Source organism: Pelophylax lessonae (assembly GCF_965119305.1).
Source record: "Pelophylax lessonae genome assembly, chromosome: 3".
NCBI lineage: Eukaryota > Metazoa > Chordata > Amphibia > Anura > Ranidae > Pelophylax > Pelophylax lessonae.
This window is the reverse complement of record NC_138770.1, coordinates 324,185,822-324,212,623: the sequence shown is the minus strand read 5'-3', so window position 1 is coordinate 324,212,623 and position 26,802 is coordinate 324,185,822. Positions and strand designations below refer to the sequence as shown.

Here is a 26,802-nt window from a genome sequence, read left to right as displayed (position 1 = left end):
ACAATAGGTTTCATACATATTGTTAAATATTGTATATATGCTTTTTTGTACAACATATTTTTTATTATCTTTAACATTGCTGAGTTTATGAAAAACTGCCAAAATGCAATTCTTCTGGCATATATTGAAAAACAAGACTGTTCTGTGTAGCATACTCACACACGTTATAAATTATGCACAGTTTTCTATAAGGCTTGTACAATTGTATATATGCTATATTTAAAAAAAATAATAGACTGAGGTGAACACATTTGCTTCAGTCTGCTCTACCAACATCCATTTGATTTTGCTTGGATATTCACCAAACCTATTTGTTTTCTTTGCTATTTTGTAGATTTTTGTGGGGTAAAAAAATAACACCCCTATGGTGATCTATGCCTCATGCTGCACAGAGATTTTCAAGCTCATGGGACAACAATCTAAGCAGCAGCAGGCTATGAGAGATCATCAGGTTAATCTATCAGTTAATCCGTTACACATGAACATAAAACCAGTGCTAATTAAAAGTCCCCATTAACAAGTCCATATAAATGTCTTTTCAAAAGTTTCCAATCTTTTTGAGTCCAATGTAGAGAAAAAACTTCAACACGGTCCTCTCTGGTTATGAATCCCTTGTAGTGCATAACTGAAGAAGGTGAAAAATCTAAAAAAAAAGAAAAATACCATACAGTGTAGTATGTCTAACCCAATTGGCGTATTAGCAATGCATTTGTAATGTGCGTACATTATAATTCATGCAACTCGCAAAAGTGCATTAATAAATGTGTATATCCCTTTAAACCCTGTACTGACTCGGTTGTGCAAGTTTTTGGTGCACCAATCACTCTGTATACCTTACCAAATGTAAGATTATCCTTGCACCATCAAACAATCCTCTCTGTTGGGAATTACTCTACCCTGTGTCCAGAGCTATGCATGAAAGCCTCCAAAAAGTGAAAATAGATATTTAGTGTAATACTGCTTTAAATTATAAACTGTGTAAAAGTGTCATACCACTCACATTATCATGCATAATCGAGTGCCAAAACCATTGTGAAAACATTGTTTCCAATCAACTTTTCACTTTGTGGTCACAATCTGCACCTTACCAAAATGCTATTCAGTAAGCATTCTCATAAGTAAAGTTGTAACACCAGCATTTCTCCCCACCCTCCATTCCTAAATACTAGGACTCTCCCAATCAAGACATTTAAAAAGGGCCCATAGTGCAGCAATACAGGTGAAATTCAATATTCAATGTACAAAGTAAATTTACAAACAAAGGCAGGGTAGAAGTGCTGATGTGTATTATATTGTTCAATATAAGTTGTACCTGCCCAAGAAATGCAGTCCATCTGAGGGGTTTCAAATACCATGACTGAGTAAAAATAACTAAGAGGGCTGTGTGTAGTTGAGGTTAGAGATACATTTTAAATTTACTCCAGAATTACAGGGATATTATTTGCATCAAATGGTTGAACATTTAAAAGAGAAGTATGATCCGATGCTGCATAAATCCCAAGCCACCTCACACAAACACTGAGAACTGAGCAATCAAACACCATCAATTGCTCTCTGCTCTGCCCCCATGTGCTTACTGGAGTACTGAGCTGTAGAGGGGGCAGGAGCAGCCAGATCAGGCTCTCAGTGGCTCACTGAGAGGCTGAGATGGGTGGTGGCTTCAGCCCACTGTCTGCTGAAAATGGGTCACAGTAGTGCAGAATGAACTGCAATCCTGTGATCCACGGGAGGAGTACAGCCAAAAAAACTTTGGCTGTACTTCTCCTTTAACCACTTAAGCCCCGGAAGATTTTACCCCCTTCCTGACCAGGGCCTATTTTGCGATTCGGCACTGTGTGACTTTAACGGACAATTGCGCGGTCGTGCAACGCTGTACCTAAACAAATTTGATGTCCTTTTTTTCCCACAAACAGAGCTTTCTTTTGGTGGTATTTGATCACCTGTGCGATTTTTTGATCATGCGCTATAAACAAAAAAAGAGCGTCAATTTTGCAAAAATAGCAATATTTTTCACATTTTTTTATATGAAATTCCCCCAAAAAAAATTTAAAAATCAAAATTTTTTAACATTTTCGGCCAATTTGTTTTATGCTACATATGTTTGGTAAAAAAAAATTGCAAAAAGCGTATTTTGATTGGTTTTCGCAAAAGTTATCGCGTTTACTAACAAAGGGAAAGATTTTTGTCATTTTTGTTGTTTTTTTTTTAACACATAATGGTGACGATCTACGATTTTTTTGCGGCGGACAGATCTGACCCTTGACTGACATTTTTGACACTTTTGGGGTTACCAGTGACATTTCTACAGTAATCAGTGCTATACATATGCACTGTTACTGTAAAATTACACTGGCAGTGAAGGGGTTAACTTTTTTTGAGAGGGAGGGGTGGTGTGTGTCCCTAGGGGCGTGATTCTAACTGTGATTGGCTGTGGCTTGAGCTGTAGGAACAGTGATCAACGGTCCTACATAGTAGAACCGTATGATCACTGTTTCTACACAGGGGAGAATGACAGGCGGCTTGTTTACATCAGCCGCCTGACTTTCTACCTCTGCAGCGACGATCGCCGAGTGACCGGCGGACATCGGGTCTGCCGGTCACACGCGCGGGGGGGGTCCGTGACCACGCGGGAGCGGGAGCGGGGGCGCACCTCCGGGGGCGCGCGCTTGCTCGCTCCCTAGACCCTCACAAGCTAGCGACGTAGATCTACGTCACTTTGCCTGTGAGGGGCTGACTGCCGACGTAAATAGTCATGCGGCAGTCGGCAAGTGGTTAAAGGAAATCCCACAAATAATACACTCGTGGCCTGATACCCCTATGAATAATAGCAGGCCTGGTAGCAATAGTCCTCCCAGTTTTTAAATATTATTTTCCTTCAACCATCCACTGTCTAAGATTTGGGTACTAGTTGGAACTGCATATTACTTACTACTATTTAGACATTCACTGGTGGGCCTGCATCCCTTTAGACATGTTTCTATAGGGCAGTGATGGCAAACTTTGGCATCCCAGATATTGGGGAACTACATTTACCATGATGCTCAACTACACTGCAGAGTGCATGAGCATCATGGGGAATATAGTTCCAAAACATCTGGGGTGCCAAGTTTTGCCATCACTGCTATAGGGAGAATCTCACCACAAATGACATTTTTGTTGCAGGGGATGCCTGAAATCTGACTTGTATCTTAGGCAGACTTCTGGGAAAATTGGTGAGCCAATTACACAAGCAGGAAATTATATTTGTACAGAACAACTCAAGATAGCCATATAAGCCCTCCCCTCGGGGGCGGCCTTCTCATCCTGCACCCCTGACTAATAGCCTAACAGGCATCCATTGGTCAGTCTTGACACGAGGTTCACTATCATTCTTCCAAGACAATCCTGAACCTATCACTGACTATCTTCTATTAAGTCCAGAAAAAAGGATGGGTGTCTGCAGTATCTTCTCCACCACAGTTGTTCAGCACCCAGCTTTCTTCCCTGCAGAGACTTGGTTGCTAGAGCCTGGACAACATATAAGTCCTGCAGGGACTTGTGGTTGCATCTTCGGGGGCCTCTGGCACAAAAGCACCCCTCATCAAAAAAATCCTGGAGCACCGACAACTTTCTCCAGGCAGATACTCACAAAATACCATTTTTGGCCCATTGGCCCAAAGGCAGTTCACTTGAACTCTCAACACATTTGTAATCCATGATCCCGGCCCGATGGCCCAAAGGATCTTCTGATCAGCATATCTCAGTCTCTGTGTTTCTCCTGAGAGGGTCGGCCCTCTAATACAAGTCCACTAGCCAGTGGTGTCTTGAATTGTCCCCAAGCCCTTTATACAAGGATAGAAGGGGAAGGCGTAATGGACATAGGGCATAAGCCCCAATAAGAATTGGACTTGAATGTTCCTTTACTGTAGCATATGTTTTTTTTTTTTTTTCTCGAGAAAATAGGCATTGGCTAGCCAGCCTTAATTGAACTTGGTGTGTTTTCTTCAACAGTAGAAATCCGGATGAGGAATCCGCACTTCCCATACTTTTCCTGAATTTAGATCGCCCAGGCCTGGCCCGATCCATCTGGGCAGCGAACCTCCACTCGATCCAAATAGATAGCCCGCCCATGGTTCCATTGAGCTTTCACAGATAGGAAAGTCTTCCACAAGTCAAGCCTGGACTGATTGCGGTATGGCTTGGGTACAAAGAGGAAGTCCCATATAGCTTCATCACACCAGGATTCTCTTTTGGCCTCTATCTCTAGCATTAAGATAGGGATAGTAATACCCATACTCTAAGGCCACCTTCCTCTGTGTCCACCTCTGCATCCTTGAAAATCTGAGGAGGAGCTTCCGATTACCTCTCCCAGCTGGGGAGTATGGGGTCTCTTCTCTTTGGATGAGGGAGGCGTAGGCCTCATTTTGATCCCAAAAGCCCTGGCATAGTTCCTAGCTGGGGATAGATCTGGGACCTGATTAGCGTAGGCCTCCCAGAACCCCAGATTTCTGACGCACTGTCCCTGCACCATTGAATCCCTAACCTCCTCATCAGTTTCAGGTGAGCCAAGACTGGCTGGACTGCTCTGATCTCCGGACCCCCAGTCCCATTCAGCCTCTTCCTCAGACTTCCAAACATCCAATCCCTCTTCCAAGGATCCGAACCGATTCTGGAAGCTGGGAGACCCCACATCAATGACCCCAGCCTCTTCCTTGCTGCTCACACTCACACTAGCAACTCCCGGTCGCCGCTGGCCATCTTCTCCCCTCTGCCTATGTGGGAGCAGACTTCTTCTCTGCCGCTGCAGTTTTCAATGCACCAGGTGGCCTCTCCCCAGCCCGCACTGCCTGCATGCATCCAGGCTCGAATTTTTGGTCTCCTTCCATGTGCACGCTGGACTACTGACAGACTGCATGGACTCCAACTGCATCATGAACCGTAGCCCTCCTCTTCCATGGCCCAAGAGAGGCCCCAACTGTGCAGCCAACAGGGCATGAGTGACCCCGGTCTCCCATGTCACACTCAATTTTCTGGGGCGACCTTCACTCCTCTCTGCCCGCAGCAGCAGATTGCCGCAGTGCCCGCACTGGCTCCAAGCTTGCACCTGCATGGTAACACTCAGACACTGACTACATACCAGGCCCAAGTGCTCCACACCTCCGGTGCACCATCCACACCCCTGTACCCCACAGGGTGGATGTCTTCGGCTCTCCGGTCTGTTCGCCATCTTGCTCCTCCGCACACTTGTCTCCCTCTCAGCCCCACCTGGAGGTGGAAGTAATTTATAGACTCTCCTTCCTGCTCCTGATTGGCTGTGCATGAGCTGAATCTCCGCCCACATCTCTAGATTGGCAGTGGCTCCTCCTGCTAGGCAGAAATTTCCAGTGTGCGCTTTCCCGCGCTGTACATTAACCCTTTCCGGTGCTGCTCTCTCTCAGCATAGCCTGCATGGAAGTTACTGTAAAGCAGACCGTGCCTCTCAGCTTGCACGCATCTGCCATCCTTGCTTGTACCAGGGCTCCAACTGCACCTCCCTCACTCTGAGCCTGTTGACCCTCTTTGCTAGTCAGTAGAATTGTCCTGCTGCCGAATGCATGGCCAACATTTCTCTTCTTAGCACTTGTACAAGCAAGACTCGCCATACTGTCGTATGAAAATGCCCCACTGTCATTAAATGCATGGTCAATAGATTTCTGTACAGCATCCACTTTGCTACTATTTTGAAAGAATGTCCCGCTGTCAATGGATGCTCGGTCAACATTTTCCTGCATAGCTCTGGCACACATGGCCCCGACACACTGATCCACGTGCCCTGGGCCACCATTTTCTCCATCCACACTTGCACCATTTACTGTTAAGCAGGCACAGTCCATTTTCACAGTAAGATGCACCTCTCCCGCTTTCCAGCACATCACTTGAACAAATAATTTGTGATTCTGACAGGAATTATTTTGTTGCCACGGACAACCATTATTATGCATTTTATTATTCCTCCCACTCTCCCTATCTCCTGTAGAGCAGGCCTAACACTTCTCTTGAGCATTATAACACAATTCTTGAGAGGAAAATTACACGAAATTACAGGAAATTTTCTTCGGCCGTTGCCATTAGCAACCATTCCGGTAACCCAGGGCAATATTGCGGATGAGCCCCCAAATGTAGCACTGCCCCCTAGGGAGCTGCTGAGATTGGATTCCCCTGGGTTACCCATAGCAACAGTCCGTTAAAACTTATCACTTTAACTCTTGGCTCAGACAATGAACAGTCCAGGGGATTTGTTTTTTTTTTTTTTTTTTGTTTTATTTTGAACTATGATGGGAGAAAGGATGAGTGTGATACTCCAACTGTGAACTATGCACAATTCTGAGGACAATTAGCTGCAGTGTATGCGGCAAGGCTGCTGCTTCACCTGGCCACAGAAGTGAAGATAGATGAAAAGGCTCCTGTTCAAATTACTCTTCAGGGTCTCAACTTGGCACCCCCTTTCTCATTTGCTGTGTGTGCTAGCCCCTGTCCACTGACTCTCAGTGGAATGGTTCCCTTCCTGGACAGACCCCTGGCACCTACCTAGGAGGGTGCTACACTAATGTACTATTGTATTCTTATAGTGTGGGAGATCTCTTTCTCCTGTGAGGACAGGGAGAAGTACACCAGCATGCATTCTCTATTGATAGTGATCTATTAATAGTATTAATTAAAAATGTAATCATTGATAGTTTCTTTTCTTTTTTTATTCAGTCAGTTTGACAATATGATCAACATATCAGCATATTTCTTTCAAATAGTTTTTAATAAAGAAAGAAATAAAGGCAGATACAAACATACATAATTCAGTATAGTCAAAGGACAAGAAAACAATCCGGTCTTTTTTTGTTTTCACACAACATTAAGCATGTTTTAAAAAGCATATGACAAATACAATTTTTACCCACATCAGATCTAAAAGAAAATGTGTACATACACTACAATTAATGTATTCTTATCTTAGTTAGAGCCCAGGAAAAAAAAGACTAAAGGTCTGCCCTTTATAAGTGTACAAATTCAAATAAACAGACAGAAGGAAGAAACAATAGGTCAACGTGACCAGTACAACACAACATTATAGTACCATCACTTAAAAACTATCTATATATTATTTATATTTTCTATTCATCCTTACAAATCTGCTAATTGAAATATTTGATCACAATTGATCCATTTTTAATTGAAATTGTTAGGCCTTGGGTGGAAAATGCTAAATACCATTCATATATATATATATATATATATATATATATATATATAATGAGTCTTAACTCTTTATATAACATCCATGATATTAAAAGATTTAGTAAATTGCCAAGGGTTAGCTATAAATATTCTTGCAGCAATTAGATTATAGGAAATTACAGTTCTATACTGAGTGGGGATATTATCTATAGTTAGACTTAATAGTGCCAAGAAGAAAGTCGGGAAAATGAGCACCCCTGTCACTTATGATATTAAAACAATAATTGCCTTCCAGGAGCTGCATATGGATTTATTTCCCAGAGGACATGTAATAAGTTCCCCATGGATCCACATTGTCTCCAACAAAGAGGTGACACATCTGGATGCATTGTACTTAGTTTGTAGGCATCAACAGGCCTTCTATATAATAGTTTAGGGGAATTATCCCACTATTTAGTGGAGCTTGTAGCACTAATATTATTAGTTTGAAATGTGCAGAAACTGCGCTAATTCCAGTGCATTTCCTACTCTGCATCATTGTGAGTGTCTACAAGCTCTTTATGTGCAATAGCAAAATCCACCATTTTGGATTCCATGTTGCAGACTCCCCAAAGCAGTAATATCAGCTTTCATTTGGGACAGGAAACAAATCATATCCCTTGAGGGACACAAGCATATCTTTCATAATAGAAGCAGTTAAAGAGATTCTCAGCTGGTAAATCTTCAATATATTCTATGAATTCCCTAGTCACTTAGTGGTTAAAAGAATCAATAGCGTGTTCACCAATCTGCAGGGGTTCTGACATTAAGCGCTGCCTGGATTTTTGTGGACTGCCAGTCGTAGTGCTCCTTGGAAACTCTCTGCTGCTACTGCTGGGATGATTTAGGCCTCGAGCCTGGGGAGAGGAGTGCAAACCTTAATGCACCCTGTCAACCTGTACTGCCTGAGATATGCTAGTGGTGGTGCCATCTTGAGGGGAGGAAGCAGAGTGAAGAACTCTGCTAGCTTGCAGTGGTCCCCAGTACAGTATTCAATGGTACTGGAAGGGTTGATGGATGCTTCCCCACATTGCTGAAAACACGAAACACACAGAGGAAACTGTTGGCGGCTCCAAGAGCTCTTTCTGTAAGCCATATCAGTACATTTCAATAAAAAAATGAAGAAATAAAATAAAAATAAAAACTTTATTCATGCAAGTATATTGGATTCTTTGAAAATAAAAATGGTAAAAAATGTCTTTTAGGCTCATCAGTTATGTTACCCTTGTATATGTTACATGTAAAATGATACAGAAGGGCTTAAAATGTTCATCATTGAAAGGTCTACAAAATAAAAATAGAAAATAAACAATTTAATGGAAATAAAGTGTTGTATAAATAGTCAGGAGTTTTAAATGAAGGAGAATGAAAATTAATATGCTCCATTATTATATTCTTATCTATAACAGCTACTCATTCAAACAACCCACATTTGCAGCTCCAGCTACCTTTATTCCCTAACTACCAATGGTCAAAATGTTATGTTATGGTCAGTAAAACGAAATACCGCTGTGTGACTGGTATTTGACATAATTCACATTTAACTAGTACAGTGTTTGGTGAATTAATGTCACTATTTTGCAGTGCAAAAATCAATTATTTTAAATCATAAAAATATTCAGTTTTTGCCTAAACATTGTTAAAAATAGTTTGGAATACTACTTAATTACAGAAATTACTAATTTATATAATTAGTATGCTGATAAACAAGATATACCCCTGTAGAGAGAAGACAAATTGTAGCATCTGAAAGTATATACAACTTTCTTCTAATTAAACTTTTAGATCCTGTATATCAAGGGCAAGATTAGCACCCACAGAGGTGGAGCATAATGCCATCTTGACCTAGGATCCAGAGAAAACTACATGGAGGATAATTTCCAGACATAAATGGTGGACTGATTATATCAGTTAAAGCACTGCATCAAATGTCTACTTTTACTACTTTCAGCTTAGCAAAGCAAATCTTCAGTAAATAAGGGGAAGCTGCGTTCACTTTATACAACCAATCATGTTCCAAAATAAAAAAAATGTGTTTTTTTGTTTTTAATTTCTTCATGATTGGGTGTTTAAATGAGCAAAGGTTCCCATATATACTAACATAAATACTGTTAAGTGAACATTCTGCTGTAGGTTTTTTTACTCCCTTAATAAATCAACTTCAATGTGTTTACAATTATATTTTATATGCAAAGGCATTCATACTAATATTCAGGTAGTTTAAGTGGTTCTAAATATTTTTTATTTTAATATTTTTTTTACCTTATTGGATTCCTTGCAGTAGGTAAAACACGTTTACGTAGCAGTATGCCCCCCATCACCCATTTTACTTACCTGAGCCCTCAATCATTTCAGCGCTGTGCCCATCTGTTGTGGCTCTCTCCCTTCTCTCTGCTCTCACAGGCTTGGCTGAGAGCAGTGGGAGCCACTGTCATTCAATTCCTGTGACGAGTGAGCTGGGGCAGGGCCGAGCCACACTGCATGTGTCTATAGATTCAGGCAGCACAGGTGCCATAGCAAGGTGTGCCCCCATTCACAAATCAAGAAGAGCAGGGGCCAGGAGCATTGTTGGTTCAGGGATTTTGAGGTTCAGGGCCACTCTGTGCAACTCCATTGCACAAAGCAGGTATAAAGATGATTTTATTTTTTTTTAAATGGAAAAATAAAATTTATAATCACTTTAGGTAGTGTGATTTAAAATAACTCTTGGCCCTATTTGAGTAGCAGTAAAATTTCACTTATCTGTTTGTTTTCATCTTCATACCTCAAATATTGGTAGCTTGCTAAGTTAATATTATAGATGACTTTGTGAATAAAGCAATGATATATGTTATTTATATAAATCTTACTATGACCCTCAAGGTCATCCTAACACTTAATAATATCCCTCCCCCTAACTAGACTAACTAAGTCAAAATATTGCCACTGTTTTCACCAAGAAAAATGGATATGTTTATATTTCACTCACATTTTATTGCTGTTTGTTATCCCTTTGTGGAGATTTCCCCTTGCATAGTGTCCCCATGATGACCCTACAAAATTTGGGGGATGATAGCATTTTTGGTATAGTTTGGAAAAGAAACACTCCCGTAAATTTTTGTATTTTGGTTTTCAGCTGCATAACACATATGAATTAGAACACACATGAAGCCGTAGATGGGCCCAATAACTACCAAAATCAGGATGATGCTTTGAGAATGATTATTCTCTTCTTTGAAACACTTGGTTGATGCTGAAGTGTATAGAAGGTGGTATTAACATACATGGAGGGGGGGGGGGGCATTTGCTAAAGAGATTTAAATATGTAATGAGAGCCTCAAACTTGATTTCCTTTGGGGAGAATGGTGCAGATGTTGTATGTTAATTATAGAAAAATAGTTATTGATTTGTAAAAAAAACAGAACTGATGTATGGAGCGGACTAGGTTGGTTGAACATTTCAAGCATTGCCTATAAGTAATTTAGCCTAATCCAGATTTTTTTTTTCTATGCAGGTTGTTTGTTCAGCATTAGATGTCAATAGTTATATTTTTAAAGTATCACCATAATTCTTGAAGCTAGATGAGAAAAGCAGGCAAGAGCCATCATGCTTTCTTACATCTCGCTGCTTTGGTCAATATTGTTAAAACTGTCTAGATCTAGTTTCATTATAATTTGTTCTAAACGACTTATATAGCAAATCTGTGCTATCCAGCAACAGTAAAGAAGTACCATTATATAAGTTAAATTTGGCAAATAAAATGAGAAACTATGTAATTTTCCAAAATACTAGAAAATGTCAGGTTTTGTACAATTCCCGTAGGCATTTGTAAATTTGTCATAAGTAACCTTGTGTTTCAAGCACTATTTTTACATTCATTCTACTTGTCCTACCTATTTTCCAATACCGTATTATGACCTAATAATTTTTCTATGTTATATGTGTTTTATTTATTTGCATTGTCTATCTTGCTTCTTTTTTTCAGAAATTGACAAGGGTGGGTGTGGTGACCCAGGAATTCCAGTATATGGAAAAAGAAATGGCAGCAGCTTCCTCCATGGAGACATACTAACATTTGAATGTCAAGCAGCTTTTGAACTTGTTGGAGAAAAAACAATCACATGTCAACAAAATAATCAATGGTCTGGAAATAAGCCAAGTTGTGTCTGTAAGTCTTTTCAGTTGTATATTGGTAAAATTACACAGCTGTTCACTGCATATTATCTGATTGAAGCATCTAAAAGAAAAAATAAGATTCCAAGTCAATATCTTCCAAAAGGATTCATTATTTGAAGGAGTGATTATCACCAAGCTAGTGTACTATCCTTACATAATATTAAGCTACTCAGGTTTAATTCACCAGATGAAGTTGTTTTCTTGACGAATAACAAATAATATGAAGAAGAAGAAACTAAAATAAATAAATAAATACATTTTGATTTGATGCTTAAAGTGAACAAAACTTTACTAAACTAAAGCTGAGCATAGATAATTTTCTTTTTTTTTTTTTTTTTTTTTTTTTTGATCAGCCAGCATACTAAATGAAAAAAAAAAAAAAGAATGGATTCTTCCATCCACACAAGTAAGGTGGATAGAGTAATCCTCCCCACTGGGACATTGTATTCTAACAGCAGGACTCTCTGTTGTCAGAATAAACTGATCCGCAGCTGCAGGCAATTGGCTGCACCAGGCTCATTGAGAGAAAAATTCCAGTAAGCCTGTTTAACAGATGTTCCTCTAATAATCAACTTCTGTTGAACAGGCATGGCCACACATGGATTAAAATTTATCCAGTCCATGCTAAAAAAGTTGAATTTCAACCCATCTATGGCCAGCTTAAGGCTGGCCATACATGGTTTGAATTTCAGCCAGTTCTGCTGAAATATCCAAAAAAAAAATGTAAACATTGAAGTAGCCAGGATGAAAAGAGTTAGCTGAACAGTGACTGCAGCCAATCAGCCAATAATACTGTTCAGATATTTTGACAGTCTTGGGTGCCTGGTGTTGGAATACAATAGCCAGCAGTTGCAGTGTCAGATTCTAGATTCCTCCATCCGTGCTGTTTGATGTGGATGGGGAAATCTATGGATTTCTCTGGATCAGTCCAGCAGGCTTTATGTGTGAGGCCATTGTCTTTTTATTGTAAATCAGCTCAATTAAGTATGAAAATGTTTACCATAATTACTATAGCATTATTATTCATTGGATTGGATCATTTACAAAACAAAGTTGTTACAATAATAATTTATCTGTTTTACAGTTACATTTCTAGTTTAGGTTATAGTGACTACAGCAGTTTAAAAAAAATGTAACTATATTATAAGTACAATATAACATATGTCTAGTTTAAAAGAGCAAAACAGCTGCTCGATAGATGTTCTTATTCTAGTCTATGCAATAATATAAGGATAAAAGTGTTCTTTATTTAAATGTACCTTAAGGTAAAGCAATACTATAAAGCAATGTAGCAATGAAAATTAAAATGCACACAGGCTAATTATTGACAATTTGTTTATGTTTAAAAAGGAAAAAGCTGCTTTAGGTGTATGCAAAAATGAGACACCTAATTAATGTATCTCAGAGTTAAAAAAAAAAAAAAAAAGCCCCATGTATGTACTATATATAAGTGTATCATTTTTTGTCAGAGATCATATTCTCAAAGTAGTTTGTCATTGGGCAATGTAAAATCTATCTTTTTAGAAACAATCCTAATACAGAGGTTCATGCTGAGTCAACAGTGTAATTTGTGTTCTGACCTCTGTTTTAAGGCTCATGTCGACGATCCTAGCAGTTTTCAGTTCAATTATACAATGCACTGCAGGTATGTTGTTGTAAAAAAAAAAAAAAAAAAACACATTAACCTATGGGATTACATGACTAGACATTTTGCCTACATTTGCGAAGCCTTTCTGCCATTTAGTTTTTAAGGACAGAGAACTAGAACTTATAATTATGCTACCCAGTGTCACTGGTTTTCACATTTTTCAAGCCATTCTTTTAGTTTGTGCCATAATCTATTTCATAACTAGAAAAACAAAAATGGTTGACTGTTAGACAAAGTAAAGTTGTCATAAATTATAGGCATGTTTTTAATTCTTTTTGTATTTTTTGAAACACACAAAAAATAATTCTTCTGACCTTGCTGTAAAGTGTATTAGAGGGGAAGAATAAAAAAAAACATAAATAAAATGATGTTGCAGACACTTTTTTAAACAATTAGTCATGTTTTGTAAATGCATTAATACAATTCTTAGATAATGAGACACGTGTGTCTAAGGAGTCAATACAAATGATCACTTTATTGAGAATCAAACCCTGTTCATAAAATATAGCCTTAATCATTCCAATCATATCAACTAACCTTAAAAAGAGAGAGCTCATAAAGTATATTACCAAATACAGTACCATACACAGTACCATACACAATCTGTCTACTTATCTCTACAAATGTTTGCAGACCAATTTAAATCTGACTTCTAAGTTTAACAGTTCCAATAACGATTTTAACAGAAACATCTACTGTATTCATAGAATACAGTGAGTTATTTATAATAAATCGCTGATCACAGAAAAAAAAAAAAAGATATAGTACAAATAATGTACGTTGCTTAGAGTGGAACTGAAGTCCAACTGTAAGACATAAAGATCAGTCAGGCTTTTATCATAGAAGTGACATGCACTGTCTATTTTGCAAATAAAATTCCCCTGCCTACCTGCTAGCTGTTTTCTCCAGCACTGTAAACTAAGCTGCACATGCACAGCTCAGCTTACAGCACCGGGTGCACAGGAGTGACATCATCCCTCATCGGCCAATCAAAAGGCATCAAGATGCCACTGCAGAACCATTGGAAAGGTGAGTATTAGGTCATTAGTTCCGCTTTAATGAAGCTGCCATTTTGTGTATTGCCATTGTGCAAGCAACCTAGTTTGCTGAACCCAATGGGTGAAAACAACATATTTAGCATAAATAATGCTACGGTATCTTCACATCCTAACTGTAAAATAGAGTTGGGTGAACGGTTCAGCCCGAGCATGAGTTCAAACTGAAAATCAGCTGTTCGCCCGTTCGACGTACACCCAAATTGTTGGGGTGTTCGACCGATTGTTTAGCCTGCCGAACAACCACATTGCACTGCATTGACGCACAGTGCATTGGAAGCCCTGATTTGCTAAAGCCATGAAAGTTTTGCCCAATAAGGGGTACATAGCACTGTCAGAGTCATGATGAGTCTATCCAATCATGGATCATTTATGTACACATATCCACATGTACACATTTCCTTATCTTTATTACATTTTGTTAATAAGCACCCCCCCCCCCCCTCCATCATGTCTGGGAGGCCAAAAAGAAGAAGCAGATGTCCCCATGGCACTGTGAGGGGGCCAGCAGTATATATGTCCACAGGCAAAGGTGGACATGGTCAGTCCTCAGGCAGGGCATCATTTCCTCTGTTTAGTAATGTTGCGCGTGTTATCCAGCCACAGCATGCAGAGGAGCAAATGGACTGGCTAACTAATTCATCCTCATCCTCCGTCACCCAAGCAGAGACTAGTGTGCAGTATACGCCTCCTTATCCACAGCTATTCCTGCCATAGCCCCAGCATCGGGCATGGAGGAGTCAGCTAAGTTATTTTAACACAGCATCAGTCACTTGCTCCTTGATGAGGCACAGCAATTACTTGATTCAGATGTTGGTCATGAGGTTGAGAAAGATAGGAACATGAGCCTACAGAAAGGCCAGAACACTGATACACAAATTGGCAGTCATGTCCCCCCTGCTGCAGCGTATTGCCAAGTTGTCTCCAGTGATAATGAGGATGGAGGGGATGAAGATAATAAGGTCCCTAGCCCGACTTGGGTGCCGGATAGAACAGGGGAGGCAAGTGAGGGTGAGGCACAACCCTAACGAGGCAGCCATCATGGAAGAGTAGAGAGCATCCAACCTAATCAACCAGACTCTGAAGCTGGTATCTCCTGGCCCACTTCCTACAGCTCAGCTGTCTGGGCCTTTTTTAGCACATGTGCAGCCAATTATACTGTTGAAATTTGAAAACTTTGCCTTGAGCACATCAAGCGTGGCAAAAACACCAGCAATTTTGGCACCACATGGTTGACATAGCATTTAACCTCCCACCACTCAGCCTGTTGGCAAGAACACCTGAAAGCCAAGCAAGAGGGATGCCATTCTGATTTTCCTCACTCCTTACCTCAGTCTACCCCTGCTATACCTTATGACATCTCAGAAGCTTCCACTGACAGGGATGATGGTATAGCAAAGGGTGTCCAAGCTTATTTGCCAGTAGCATACGACCAGCTGTAGACTATATCCGGCAAATGTCTCTGCGCCATTTGCTGCAGTGAAAAAAAAAATACAGTCACTGCCACCCACATGCCCAGCATCAAAATTCAAGCTTGTCAAAGCTCCTGGCTTTACAACTATTGCCTTTTTGTCTTGTGGATTCTGCCCCCTTCTGGGAATTCACAGAATTCTGTACTACAATGCCAGGTTCCCTGTCACTATTTATTTTCATGTAAGGCCATTCTGGCTCTGTATCACGTGGAAAGAAATGTTGTAGCATTGTTGGGCAAGGCAGTCAGCCGCAAAGTCCAGGTTATTGCTGAAACATGGTCATGCATGGTCAGGGACAATATATTTTGTTCACTGCACACTGGGTAACTCTGCTTGTAAGTTGGAAGGATGCAGGACAGAGCTCAGTGCTGCAGCTTGTTGTGCCACCATGTTTCCATACCGCTAGTGGTAATGATGCAAGATTTGTCAGCTCCACCCCGTCCTCCTCCTCTGCTGAATTATCCTATGAACCACAAGTACCCCCTAAGCGTTCAAGGGGCTATTCAATGAGTCAGGATAAAAGAGGCCATGCAGTGCTTCAGCTGGTATGCCTGGGGGACAGGAGTTACACTGGAGCAAAGATTCTTGCAGCACTGCAAGGGCAGGCCCAGAGGGGGTTCACACCATGCCAGCTGGAGCCAGAAATGGTGGTGTGTGATAATGGCACAAACCTCCTGTCCGCCCTTAGAAAGAGAAAGTTGACACATGTGCCATTTCTGGCACATGTCCTCAATTTGGTGGAGCAGCATTCATAAAGTTGGTAGCCATGGTTGGAAGATCTGCTAAAGCAGGCCAGAAGAGTCTGTAGCTATTTCAGGCAGTTGTAACAGCCAGTTCTTGGTTGGCTGAAATTTAGCAGGATTTTCCCCCTGCCCGTAAATCACCTGATTTGTGACATGTCCACCAGGTGGAACTTGACTTTGGCAAAGCTGCAGCTGCTGCACATGCAGCAAAGGGCCATCAACAAGTACTTGTGTGAGTATAGCACAATGACACGGTTTGGCTTTTTTTCCCATGCCAATGGCTGCTGTTAAAGGGTGCATGCACTGTACTGTCACTATTTGAGGAGGCAACAGGGATGGTGAGCTGTGACAATGAATGTATCAGTGACACAATCCCTGTTGTGTTCCCGCTGGAGCAAACTCTGTGTGGTATTATGGACAGGGTACTCGAGGCACAGCAGCCGGAAGAAGAGGAGGACTTACTTTCCTCTCAAGGCTCGCTTTATACAGACACCATTCTTGCCACGCCACAGAATACACAAGAGTAGAGGGGCGGGGGAGGAGGAGGAATCTGGTTGTTCTGGAAGCATTAAAGCAGAACAAGACATACGTCAACCCTTAACAGATTGTTTTCCATCCCCAGAACCCTTGGTAGTAAGTGCTTGGGAGGAGGCAGTTCCAGATACTATAATCCTCAGAGACTCTGAGGAGTCTGCTTCTTATGCCTCCACAAACTTGGGGTGCATGGGCTCCCACATGCTTCAAAGCCTGCAAAAGGACCTGAGAATATTTTTTATTTTATCTATTTATTTTCAGGTACTTATATAGCGCTGTCAATTTACGCAGCGCTTTACATATACATTGTACATTCACATAAGTGAATTGACCTTACAATATAAGGTCCCTAACTCACATACATACACAGTAGGGCCAATTTTTTTATACAGGATCCAATTAACCTACCAGCATGTCTTTGGAGTGTGGGAGGAAACCGGAGTACCCAGAGGAAACCCACGCAGGCACAGGGAGAACATGCAAACTCCAGGCAGGTAGTGTCGTGGTTGGGATTCGAACCAGGGACCCTCTTGCTGCTAGGTGAAAGTGCTAACCACTACACCACTATGCCGCCCATATGAAAAGTATCACTGTTTTTTGGCAACCCTCCTTGACCACCCTTAAAAGGGGAAATTCTCAGAACTCATCCTGTCCCAACAGAGGGAACAGAAGATGAAATTGCTTGAGGACACCTTAAAAATTAGTTTATATAATGCCTTTCCCGAGGTTACAGTCTCATGGAAAATTTAGTTTTGAGGCTTCTATTGGTCAACAGAGGAGCGCTGGAGAAGGGGACCTAAGTGATGCATTTTACAATTTTTTAGTCCTCGGCATCTAGGGCTGTCAGCTTCAACACCCCATTGGCAGCATCTGCATCATATGGTGGATGATTATCTAGGGGCGAAAATAGAGATAGAGAGCTTTCCAGTTGACGATTCACTCGGTTACTGGGTCATAAGAATAGACCACTGGCCAGAACTTGCCCAGTATACAATTGAGCTGCTGAGCTGCCCTGTATTCAGGGTGCTTTCCAAATGGGCATTCAGTGCTGCCGGAGGTTTTGTTACTGATAATAGAACATGTCTGTCCACAGACTCTGTGGACTGGCTGTCATTTATCAAAATTAATCAGTCCTGTATTAGCAGCAGCTATGAAGCCCCTGATTCTGAAGTCGCTGATTAAGTATTTTTAGGATGTGGAATCTCTGCAAGACTTCTAGGCTGCCTAGCTTTGTGGGTGTTGATTTTATCTTGAAAAATGTTTTTGATGTAGGTTTAATGGGCACAATTAACACCCAAAGACCAATTTTTCTGCACCTGCTTGACAGGTGCATGTCACTTCAGTTTTTGACAGCAAGGCAAATTCTTGTTTTCATCAAGAGTACCTCAATAAGGTTACTGCATGAAGGCACCACAGACACCCAAAGACCAATTTTTCTGCACCTGTTTGACGGGTGCAAATCATTTAAGTTTTTGACAGTAATGCCAATTCTCGCTTTCATCAAAAGTACCTCTATAGGGTTTTGGTGTGAAGGCACCACCAGCACCCAAAGCCCAGTTTTTCTGCACCTGTTACTTCTATCCAAAGTCTGCAAAAAAGAGACACCAGAATTTACCCAAAAAATCTCTAATCTTGTTCCCATTGCATTACATTGTGGCCTCATTATACAGACTGGCTCCCAAAACCATTATTTACATTTTCTTGGCTTTATAAATGTCATTATTGCTACAACAGCTTCTATACATGGTACAGATGTATCACTTTACAGACAGACTAAGGGAACCCACAGGCACTATATTAAAATATTTGTTTTATTTTTATTGTTATTTCTCATTTTTATGCTTTCACTTTAAGCATCAGTAAATCACTGCCTTCTTTACAAAATGTTATTTCATTAACACATGTCCCCCAGGGCAGTACCCGGACCCCCAATGCCATTGTATGCCCAATTACTTGCATATAAGCTTTCAAAATGGTCACTTTTGATTTTTCCAGTTCGGTTCCCATAGACTTCAGTGGGGTTCGTTATTTGGTTTCGAACTTTCGCAATGTTCAAAAGTTATGCTGTGAACCGAACAAGTAATCATTAAGCCCATGCCTACTATAAAAATGCTATGAAAATACTATGAAAGCATTGGTATTTTAGCTTGTAGGAGGAGTTTTCATTCCTCCCTGATCCTCTGTCTGGACAGTGCTGATTGGCCCTGTGCTGATCGCATGCACTCTGCCAAGAAAAAAAAAAAAACTCCCTAGCAATACACACCAAACTGAGCATGTGCAGCCTGACTCCTAATGCTCTGTCCTACCAGGAGATAGGTTGGAGTCAGTTAAAGAAGGGGAGGAGCAGAGAGACAGAATCACACAGTCTTTATACACAATGCAGAGGATTCACCCCTTAGGTTCCACAGTGAGTATAACAAGCATGCTTTACTGCAAATACAGACTGATTTTACTTTTGTGGGTTTAGTAACACTTTAAACCCCAGGAGGGACGCACTCTAACTTGACAGTAGACACGTGGAGAATTTGTTATGTTACTAATTTTGTTTCTTTTTGGACTTTGTTTAGTTTGGTTTTGGAATTCATGAAGTTAAGTTTTGTTTTTGTTCAATTTCATGTCATTTTTATTAAAATTTGTTTAATTTATTAATTTTCTAATGAATGTCAACTTTTCATAACGATTAGAATTCAGATTGGTCAAGAAACAATCAACCAATTAGAATTCTGTATGAAGAATAGTTGGTTATTAAGCAGTGGACTGGGAAGCCAGCTGCCTGCGTCCTTAACAACCATGACTTATCATCTGTCAGCTGGCTTCCCCACTGACAAATGAATGTAAAGAAAAGAATGCTGGCAATTGCCTGGCAATAGAAAAAAAAATGGTATGGGGTCCCCCTCAGTCTATACCAGGCCCTTAGGGATTTTAAGGGGAACCCCATGCCAAAATAAAAAAAAAAAACGGCAGGAATTCCCCCCAAAATCTATAGCAGACCCTTATCCAGGCATGCAGTCCAGTAGATAAGGAAAAGGGGGGGAACAAGCAAGCGGCTCCCCTCTTCTGAACCATACCAGGCCACATTCCCTCAATATGGGGGGTGGGTGCTTTGGGGTAGGGGGGTCATCCCCACAACTGTGACCGGTGGTTGTGGGGGTCTGCTGGCAGGAGACTTATTAGAATCTAAGCCCCTAAATCCCGCCCCCCTATTTGAATGAGTATGGGGTACATAGTACCCCTACCCATTTACCAAAAAAATTGTCAAAAAGTAATAAAAACACAGAGACAGTGTTTGACAAATACTTTATTAAAAAATAAACACTATAAAGCAGTGTACCCCGATGTAGATCTATCGTCCATCATGTCGGTCGCTAACCCAAAAAATAAAAAAGACGCTCCTGCCAACTCAGAGGCCATCTGCCTACTGAAGGCTGCTCCATTTTACATTTCTTATATGGGTAAGGGCCACCTGTTTATGTCACCTGGTGGCACCGACCCTTCTGACATCACGGACCCAGCATGCACCAGTCCATGATGTAAGAAGAGGGCGGTACCACCAGGTGAGGTAGACAGGTGGCCCACCCCTTACCTATATATACACAATGTCAAAGAAGGAGTCTGCAGTAGGCAAATGGCCTCTGTGTACGCAAGAGCGTCTTTTTTTTTTTCTCCGGTTCGGCGGTCAGCAAGATTGATGTTGGATCTCCATCAGGGACACTGTTTATTTATTTATTTTTTAATAAAGGATTTGTCAAAAATAGTCTCTGTGTTTTTATTACTTTTTGAAATTTTTTTGGTGAATATTTGGTGAATGTAATATGTACTCCATGTACTACATACATTCACATGGGGGGGGGGCTGGATCTGGTGGCCCCCTTATTAAAGGGGGCTTTCAGATTCCTGATAAGGCCCCCACCCGCATATCCCCACAACCACCAGCCACAGTTGTGGGGCAGAGGCCCTTGTTCCCATCAACATGAGGACAAGGTGCTTTGGTGTTTGAAAGTACCCACCTCCTCATGTTGAGAGCATGTAGACTGGTATGGTTCACTCGTCGCCCCCCTTTCCTGACCTGTTCGGCTGCATGCCTGGATAAGGGTCTGGTATGGATTTTGGGGGAACCCCACGCCATCTTTTTTTTTGGCATGAGGTTTCTCTTAAAAATCCATTTCAGACCCGAAGGGCAACTTTAAGTGCCTGCCTGTAAAGTGGGGCATCTGTAGCATGTATAAAATATGTAAAAAATGACATTTCTAAAGAAAAAAAAATGTATAAAATGACATTTAAATTGCTGGCAATAAAACACCATTGCCAGCAATAGAAAGATGTTTAAAAAAACAGTGTTGGGCCCCCAAAATCTATAAAAGACCCTTATCCAGGCATGCAGCCTGGCAGGTCATGAAATGGGGGACGAGCAAGCGCCCCTCACTCTTGAACCACACCAGGCCACATGCCCTCAACATGGGGGGTGGGTGCTTTGGGGCAAGGGGGCTCTGCACCCCCAGCTTAAACCATCTTGTCCCCATGTTGATTGGGACAAGGGATTCTTCCCCACAACCTTGGCCGGTGGGATCTGCGGGTGGGGGCTTATCAGAATCTGAAAGCCCCCTTTAACAAGGGGGCACCCAGATCCCGCCCTCCCCATGTGAAGGAGTATGTGGCACATAGTATCCCTACCCATTCACCAAAGAGTGTCAAAAAGTAATAAAAACACAGACACTTTTTTTTACCAATTTACCATTGCAGATATACTGTGGCAGGCTGGCTCAGCTGTGCAGACCGCGGTACCACTCCTGGGGGCACGCGCGGTCATTCCCCGCTGAGAGAGAACGACAGTCTGCTGTTGTAAACACAGCAGACCCCTGTTCTCTCTGGAATGAACACAGAGCGCCTGTGATCATCCTATTTAGAATCAAAGGTCTCTGTGTTGATTCCACAAGTCCCTCCCCAATACAGTTAGAAAACACTCCCCTAGGCTCACACTTAACCCTTTGATCACACCTGTGTTAGGCCTCTTTCACACTTATGCAAACTAAAAGTCGCACAATTTTACCGCGATTTTTCCGCAATTGTGTTTCCGTGATTTTACCACAATTTTGACATGATTTTGACTGGATTTTGACTGGACTGGAAGCAATGCCTATGTCTTTGGACCTCAAAACACACTAAAATTGTCCCAAAGTAGTGCAGGGACTACTTTGAAGTTGTTGCGACTTGAAGTCGTACAGATATGAACTGTACTCATTGGAAATTATGGAGTATGACTTGTCATGTGACTTTGCAGTCCCAAATCGCAAGACAAGTCGCACAAGTGTGAAAGAGGCCTTAACCCCTTCCCCGACAAAATTCATACCATACCCGAAGGGCCAGCTACGGACTGGGGGGACCCCATGCTATATATATATATATTTTTTTTTTCATTTTTCTATTGTCAAGAAATTGCCGGCATTCTTCTCTTTACTTTCATCTGACAGTGGGGAAGTCAGCTGACAGAAGATGAGTCATGGTTGTTAAGGATGCGTGCGGCTGGCTTCCCGGTCTGCTGCTTAACAACCAGCTATTCCTCACACAGAATTCAAAATGGTTGATCGTTTTTGGACAGAACTGAATTCTAATCATTCAAAAAAGTTGGAATTAGTTAGAAAACAAATAAATGAAACAAATTTTATAGATTTTAATGAAATTTGTTACTATTCATTACTATTTGATTCAGGGATTTTTATACATCTGAATCTCCAAATACCAAAAAATCTGTCCAAATTTGTATTTGGACCGAAACAAATTGTACTTGTCTACTTGACAGCCCTGTTTTCAAGCGGCTTAAAGAACACCATGCTAACTGCTATACTACTAATATAATTTTAAGGGTACAATCATTATTCAAGTAGGTAAACTTTTTCTTCTATTTTTGACATATAATACAAACTGTATTTATTCATAACTAGTGATGAGCCGAACACCCCCCTCTTCAGTTCTCACCAGAACATCTCCAACAGGGGACATTTTCTAGCGAACATGCAAACTCCATTAAAATCTATGGGACAAGACATGAAAAATCAAAAGTCCTAATTTTAAAGGCTTAAATGCAAGTTATTGGCCCAAAAAAGTGTATGGGGACCTGGGTACTGCCCTGGGGGACATGAATCAATGCAACAAAAAAAAAATGTTTTAAAACAATCATTTTTACAGGAGCAGTGATTTTAATAATGCTCAAAATGAAATAAAAATTAAAAATTCCTATAACCACTTAAGCCCCGGAAGATTTTACCCCCTTCCTGACCAGGGCCTATTTTGCGATTCTGCACTGCGCGACTTTAACGAACAATTGCGTGGTCGTGCAACATTGTACCCAAACGAATTTGACGTCCTTTTTTTCCCACAAACAGAGCTTTCTTTTGTTGGTATTTGATCACCTGTGCGATTTTTTGATCATGCGCTATAAACATTTTTTATATGAAATCCCCCCCCCCCCCCCAAAAATGTAATAATCTAAATTTTTTTTAACATTTTAGGCCAATTTGTTTTCTGCTACATATGTTTGGTAAAAAATATCGCAAAAAGCATATTTTGATTAGTTTGCGCAAAAGTTATTGCGTTTACTAACTAAGGGAAAGATTTTTGTCATTTTTATTGTTTTTTTTTTAACGAGTAATAGCGGCGATCTGCAATTTTTTTTTGCGGGACTGCGACATTGCGGCGGACAGATCGGACCCTTGACTGACATTTTTGACACTTTTGGGGTTACCAGTAACATTACTACATCAATCAGTGCTATACATATGCACTGTTACTGTAAAAATGACACTGGCAGGGAAGGGGTTAACTTTATTGGAGAGGGAGGGCTTAAGTGTGTCCCCAGGGGCGTGATTCTAACTGTGATTGGATGTGGCTGTGTGTGTAACAGCAGAGATCAATGGTCCTACATAGCAGGACCATATGATCTGTGCTGTTACACAGGGGAGATTGAGAGGCGGCTTTGTTTACATTAGCCGCCTGCCTTTCTCCTGGTGTATGCGACGATCGCGAGTGACCAGCGGACATCGGGTCCGCCGGTCACTCGTGCGGGGGGGTCCGTGAGCGAGCGGGAGCGCGCCTCTGGCAGCGCGCGCTCGCTCCCTGGAGCCTCACAGGCAAGCGACGTAGTACTATGTCACTTTGCCTGTGAGGGGCTGACCGCCGTGGTCGGCAAGCGGTTAAATATTGTGCCTGGGGGCCCCCCTAACGTGCCTGTAAAGTGGCGCATTTGTGCGATGTATGTAGCCTGCTGCAGCAATACTGACATTTCTAAAGGAAAAAATGTTGTTTAAACTTGCTGTAATGTATTGTTGGCTCCCAGCAATACAGATAAAAAAATAAAAAAAAATGCATTGCCCCCCCCCCCCAGTCCATACCAGGCCCCTTAGGTCTGTTATGGGTTTTAAGGGGAACCCCGTGTCCAAATAAAAAAAAAAACACCCGAGTGTTCCCCTTAAGATCCATACCAGACCCTTATCCGATCACACAGCCTGGCTGGCCAGGATGGGGGCGAGCGAGTGCCCCCCTCCTGAACCATACCAGGCCACATGCCGTCTGCATGGGGGGGTGGGTGCTTTGGGGCAGGGGGGCTCTTCCCGACAACTGAGGGCTGTGGTTTTGGGGGTCTGCGGGGGGAGGCTTATTGGAATCTGATCCCCCAAATCCTGCCCCCTCCTATGTGAGTGGATATTGGGTACATCGTACCCCTACCCATTCACCAAAAAAGTGTACAAAAAAATAAAGACAAAAGCCAGTTTTGGAAAAGTCCTTTTTTAAAAAAATAAAGAAATAGTGTCCCCCCAATGATCAGTTGACCCCCCAACCAACCGCCAGAAAAATAGAGAAAAAAAAAAGCTCCTACTTCTACTCACGCTTCCCGCACTCTGAGCTGTTTTGATTTTGACAGCTCTTTTATAGGGACCTGACATCACGAGCCACCCCACAATATAAACACATCCCTATGTGTCCGTTCAAATGAAGTCTTATAATAAATCACATTCTCATACACATAAAAGAAACTATAAAAAATACTTTTATTTTACTTTAATAAAGCCTTATAAGATTGTGAGATAAGTGGTGAGGTGTGTCTGGCCTGTAAATATTGTTTACCTTCACACTGATGACCTGCCAGTTTATGGCATGCACTTTTGATACATCATCCAACAGATAATTCTGCTTGTTGTGTTCGAGTTCTATCATAGGAGCCAGGACCTATATGAAATGTACATGTTCCTCATCTTGAAATATTGCATTGGCAAACCTGTGGAAAGGATTCTATTCATATTTTCTATTCACAATAATACAAACTCTGAGTCTTGTTTTCTTTAAAAGGTGAAATCATTTTTAATTTATTGAGAGATAAATCAATTATATCTGTAAAACACTTAGGGCTCTTTCACACGGTCTGCCTCCATAGGCGGATCCGTGCTGCTCAGCGGGGATCGATCCGCCGATCCCCGCTGAGCCGGCGGATGACAGCTCCGTCTCCACTTGCAGTGCGGAGAGGGAGGTGTCACAGCCCCCGCTGCTCTCTTTGGGGGATCGGATGAGAGCGGACCGCCTGTCCGCTCTCATCAGATCCCCAAAAAAACTGACAGGCGGATCTGATCAGAACGCTCGTGTGAAAGAGCCCTTACTTTAAATGTTTATTTAAAAAATAATCAATTCATTGTATCATCACATATATTGCTTTTCTCTACAGTTTCGTGCTTCTTTAATTTTACCACACCTTCTGGAATAATTCTTTCACCAAACTATCCTGAAGAATATGGAAACAATATGAACTGTGTGTGGCTAATAATATCAGAACCAGGAAGTCGGATTCACCTGATCTTTAATGACTTTGATGTGGAACCCCAGTTTGATTATGTTGCGGTAAAAGATGAAGGTATTGCAGAATTACCTGCACTTGGTACATTTTCAGGAAATGAAGTGCCCTCTCAGATTGCAAGCAATAGTCACATAGTACGTCTAGAATTTCAATCTGATCACTCAACCACGGGTAGAGGCTTTAATATTACTTATACAAGTAAGTATGATTTCTAAAAAGAAAAAAAAAATCTTACCTATTTTAGTATGTTTAAATATAGAGTATATATATATAAATATATATTTTTTTTTTCTCAGAAGAAATTGAACTGAACCATTGTCATAATTCAGTATGGATGAAAATGATAGATTCTGAGAATTAGTGTATACACCCGATCATGTTCTTTGACTCAAATTACCTATGGCATCATAACTGATAATGTTTCAAAGTCTATATTAAAGCAAATGTATAGTGTATTTGCCAAAAGCACAAGTTTTACTGCAATGTTCACCCTATTGCATTTGTTCTGTGGCTTCCTCATTTTTACAAGGTTGCCCATCCATATTTGTATTATTGAAAAAGAGATTAGAAATTTATCAATTAGAGAAAACTCCTGATAGCTTAATGCAGTTACTCAGTCTACTGTCTCTATTTATAGATATCAGGTGCCTCGCACTTATGGAAAAAATGTGTTATACCAATATGTGATATTCCAAATGTAATAAACTGTGTAAATTAGCTGCTGCTAACAAAAAGTGCATGTGCCTTTAAATATGAAAAACCCAGAATGTCAGTGCTGCTAATACATCAGCATATAAATAACAAAGTGCTCAGTGCTCTTAAGTGACCCCGTGCAACAAAATGCAAACATTGGTCCACAGTATGTGTCCCTTAACAGGTGCCACAATGCAAAAAGGTGCAATCAGTTGTCCATAAATAGAGTCCTTATATTATAGTGAAAAAGTGCTGCAGTGCTCCAACTCAACAATGCTGATCTGTGCTCCCCTATGGTGTTCCTACTCACCAGAGCAACTTAAATAGGAGCCTGTATGTCAAATTGTCGGTATCTTGTAATAGATGACTCCTGCCGATCAATAGTGGAAAACGGCTGTATGGGGCTACCAAGCCCTCTTCCTCTCATGCGTTCCTC

General features: G+C 41.1%; 1 protein-coding gene across 1 annotated transcript in view; it reads left to right on the top strand.

Moving 5' to 3' along the window:
- CSMD1 (CUB and Sushi multiple domains 1) overlaps window positions 1–26,802 on the top strand; it is a 2,644,830-nt gene that overhangs the window by 1,820,401 nt on the left and 797,627 nt on the right. The window contains exons 13-14 of the mRNA XM_082250071.1: window positions 11,192–11,374; window positions 25,545–25,871. Of these exons, the coding sequence (XP_082106197.1) occupies window positions 11,192–11,374; window positions 25,545–25,871 (510 nt within the window). The remainder of the gene's footprint in view (window positions 1–11,191; window positions 11,375–25,544; window positions 25,872–26,802) is intronic.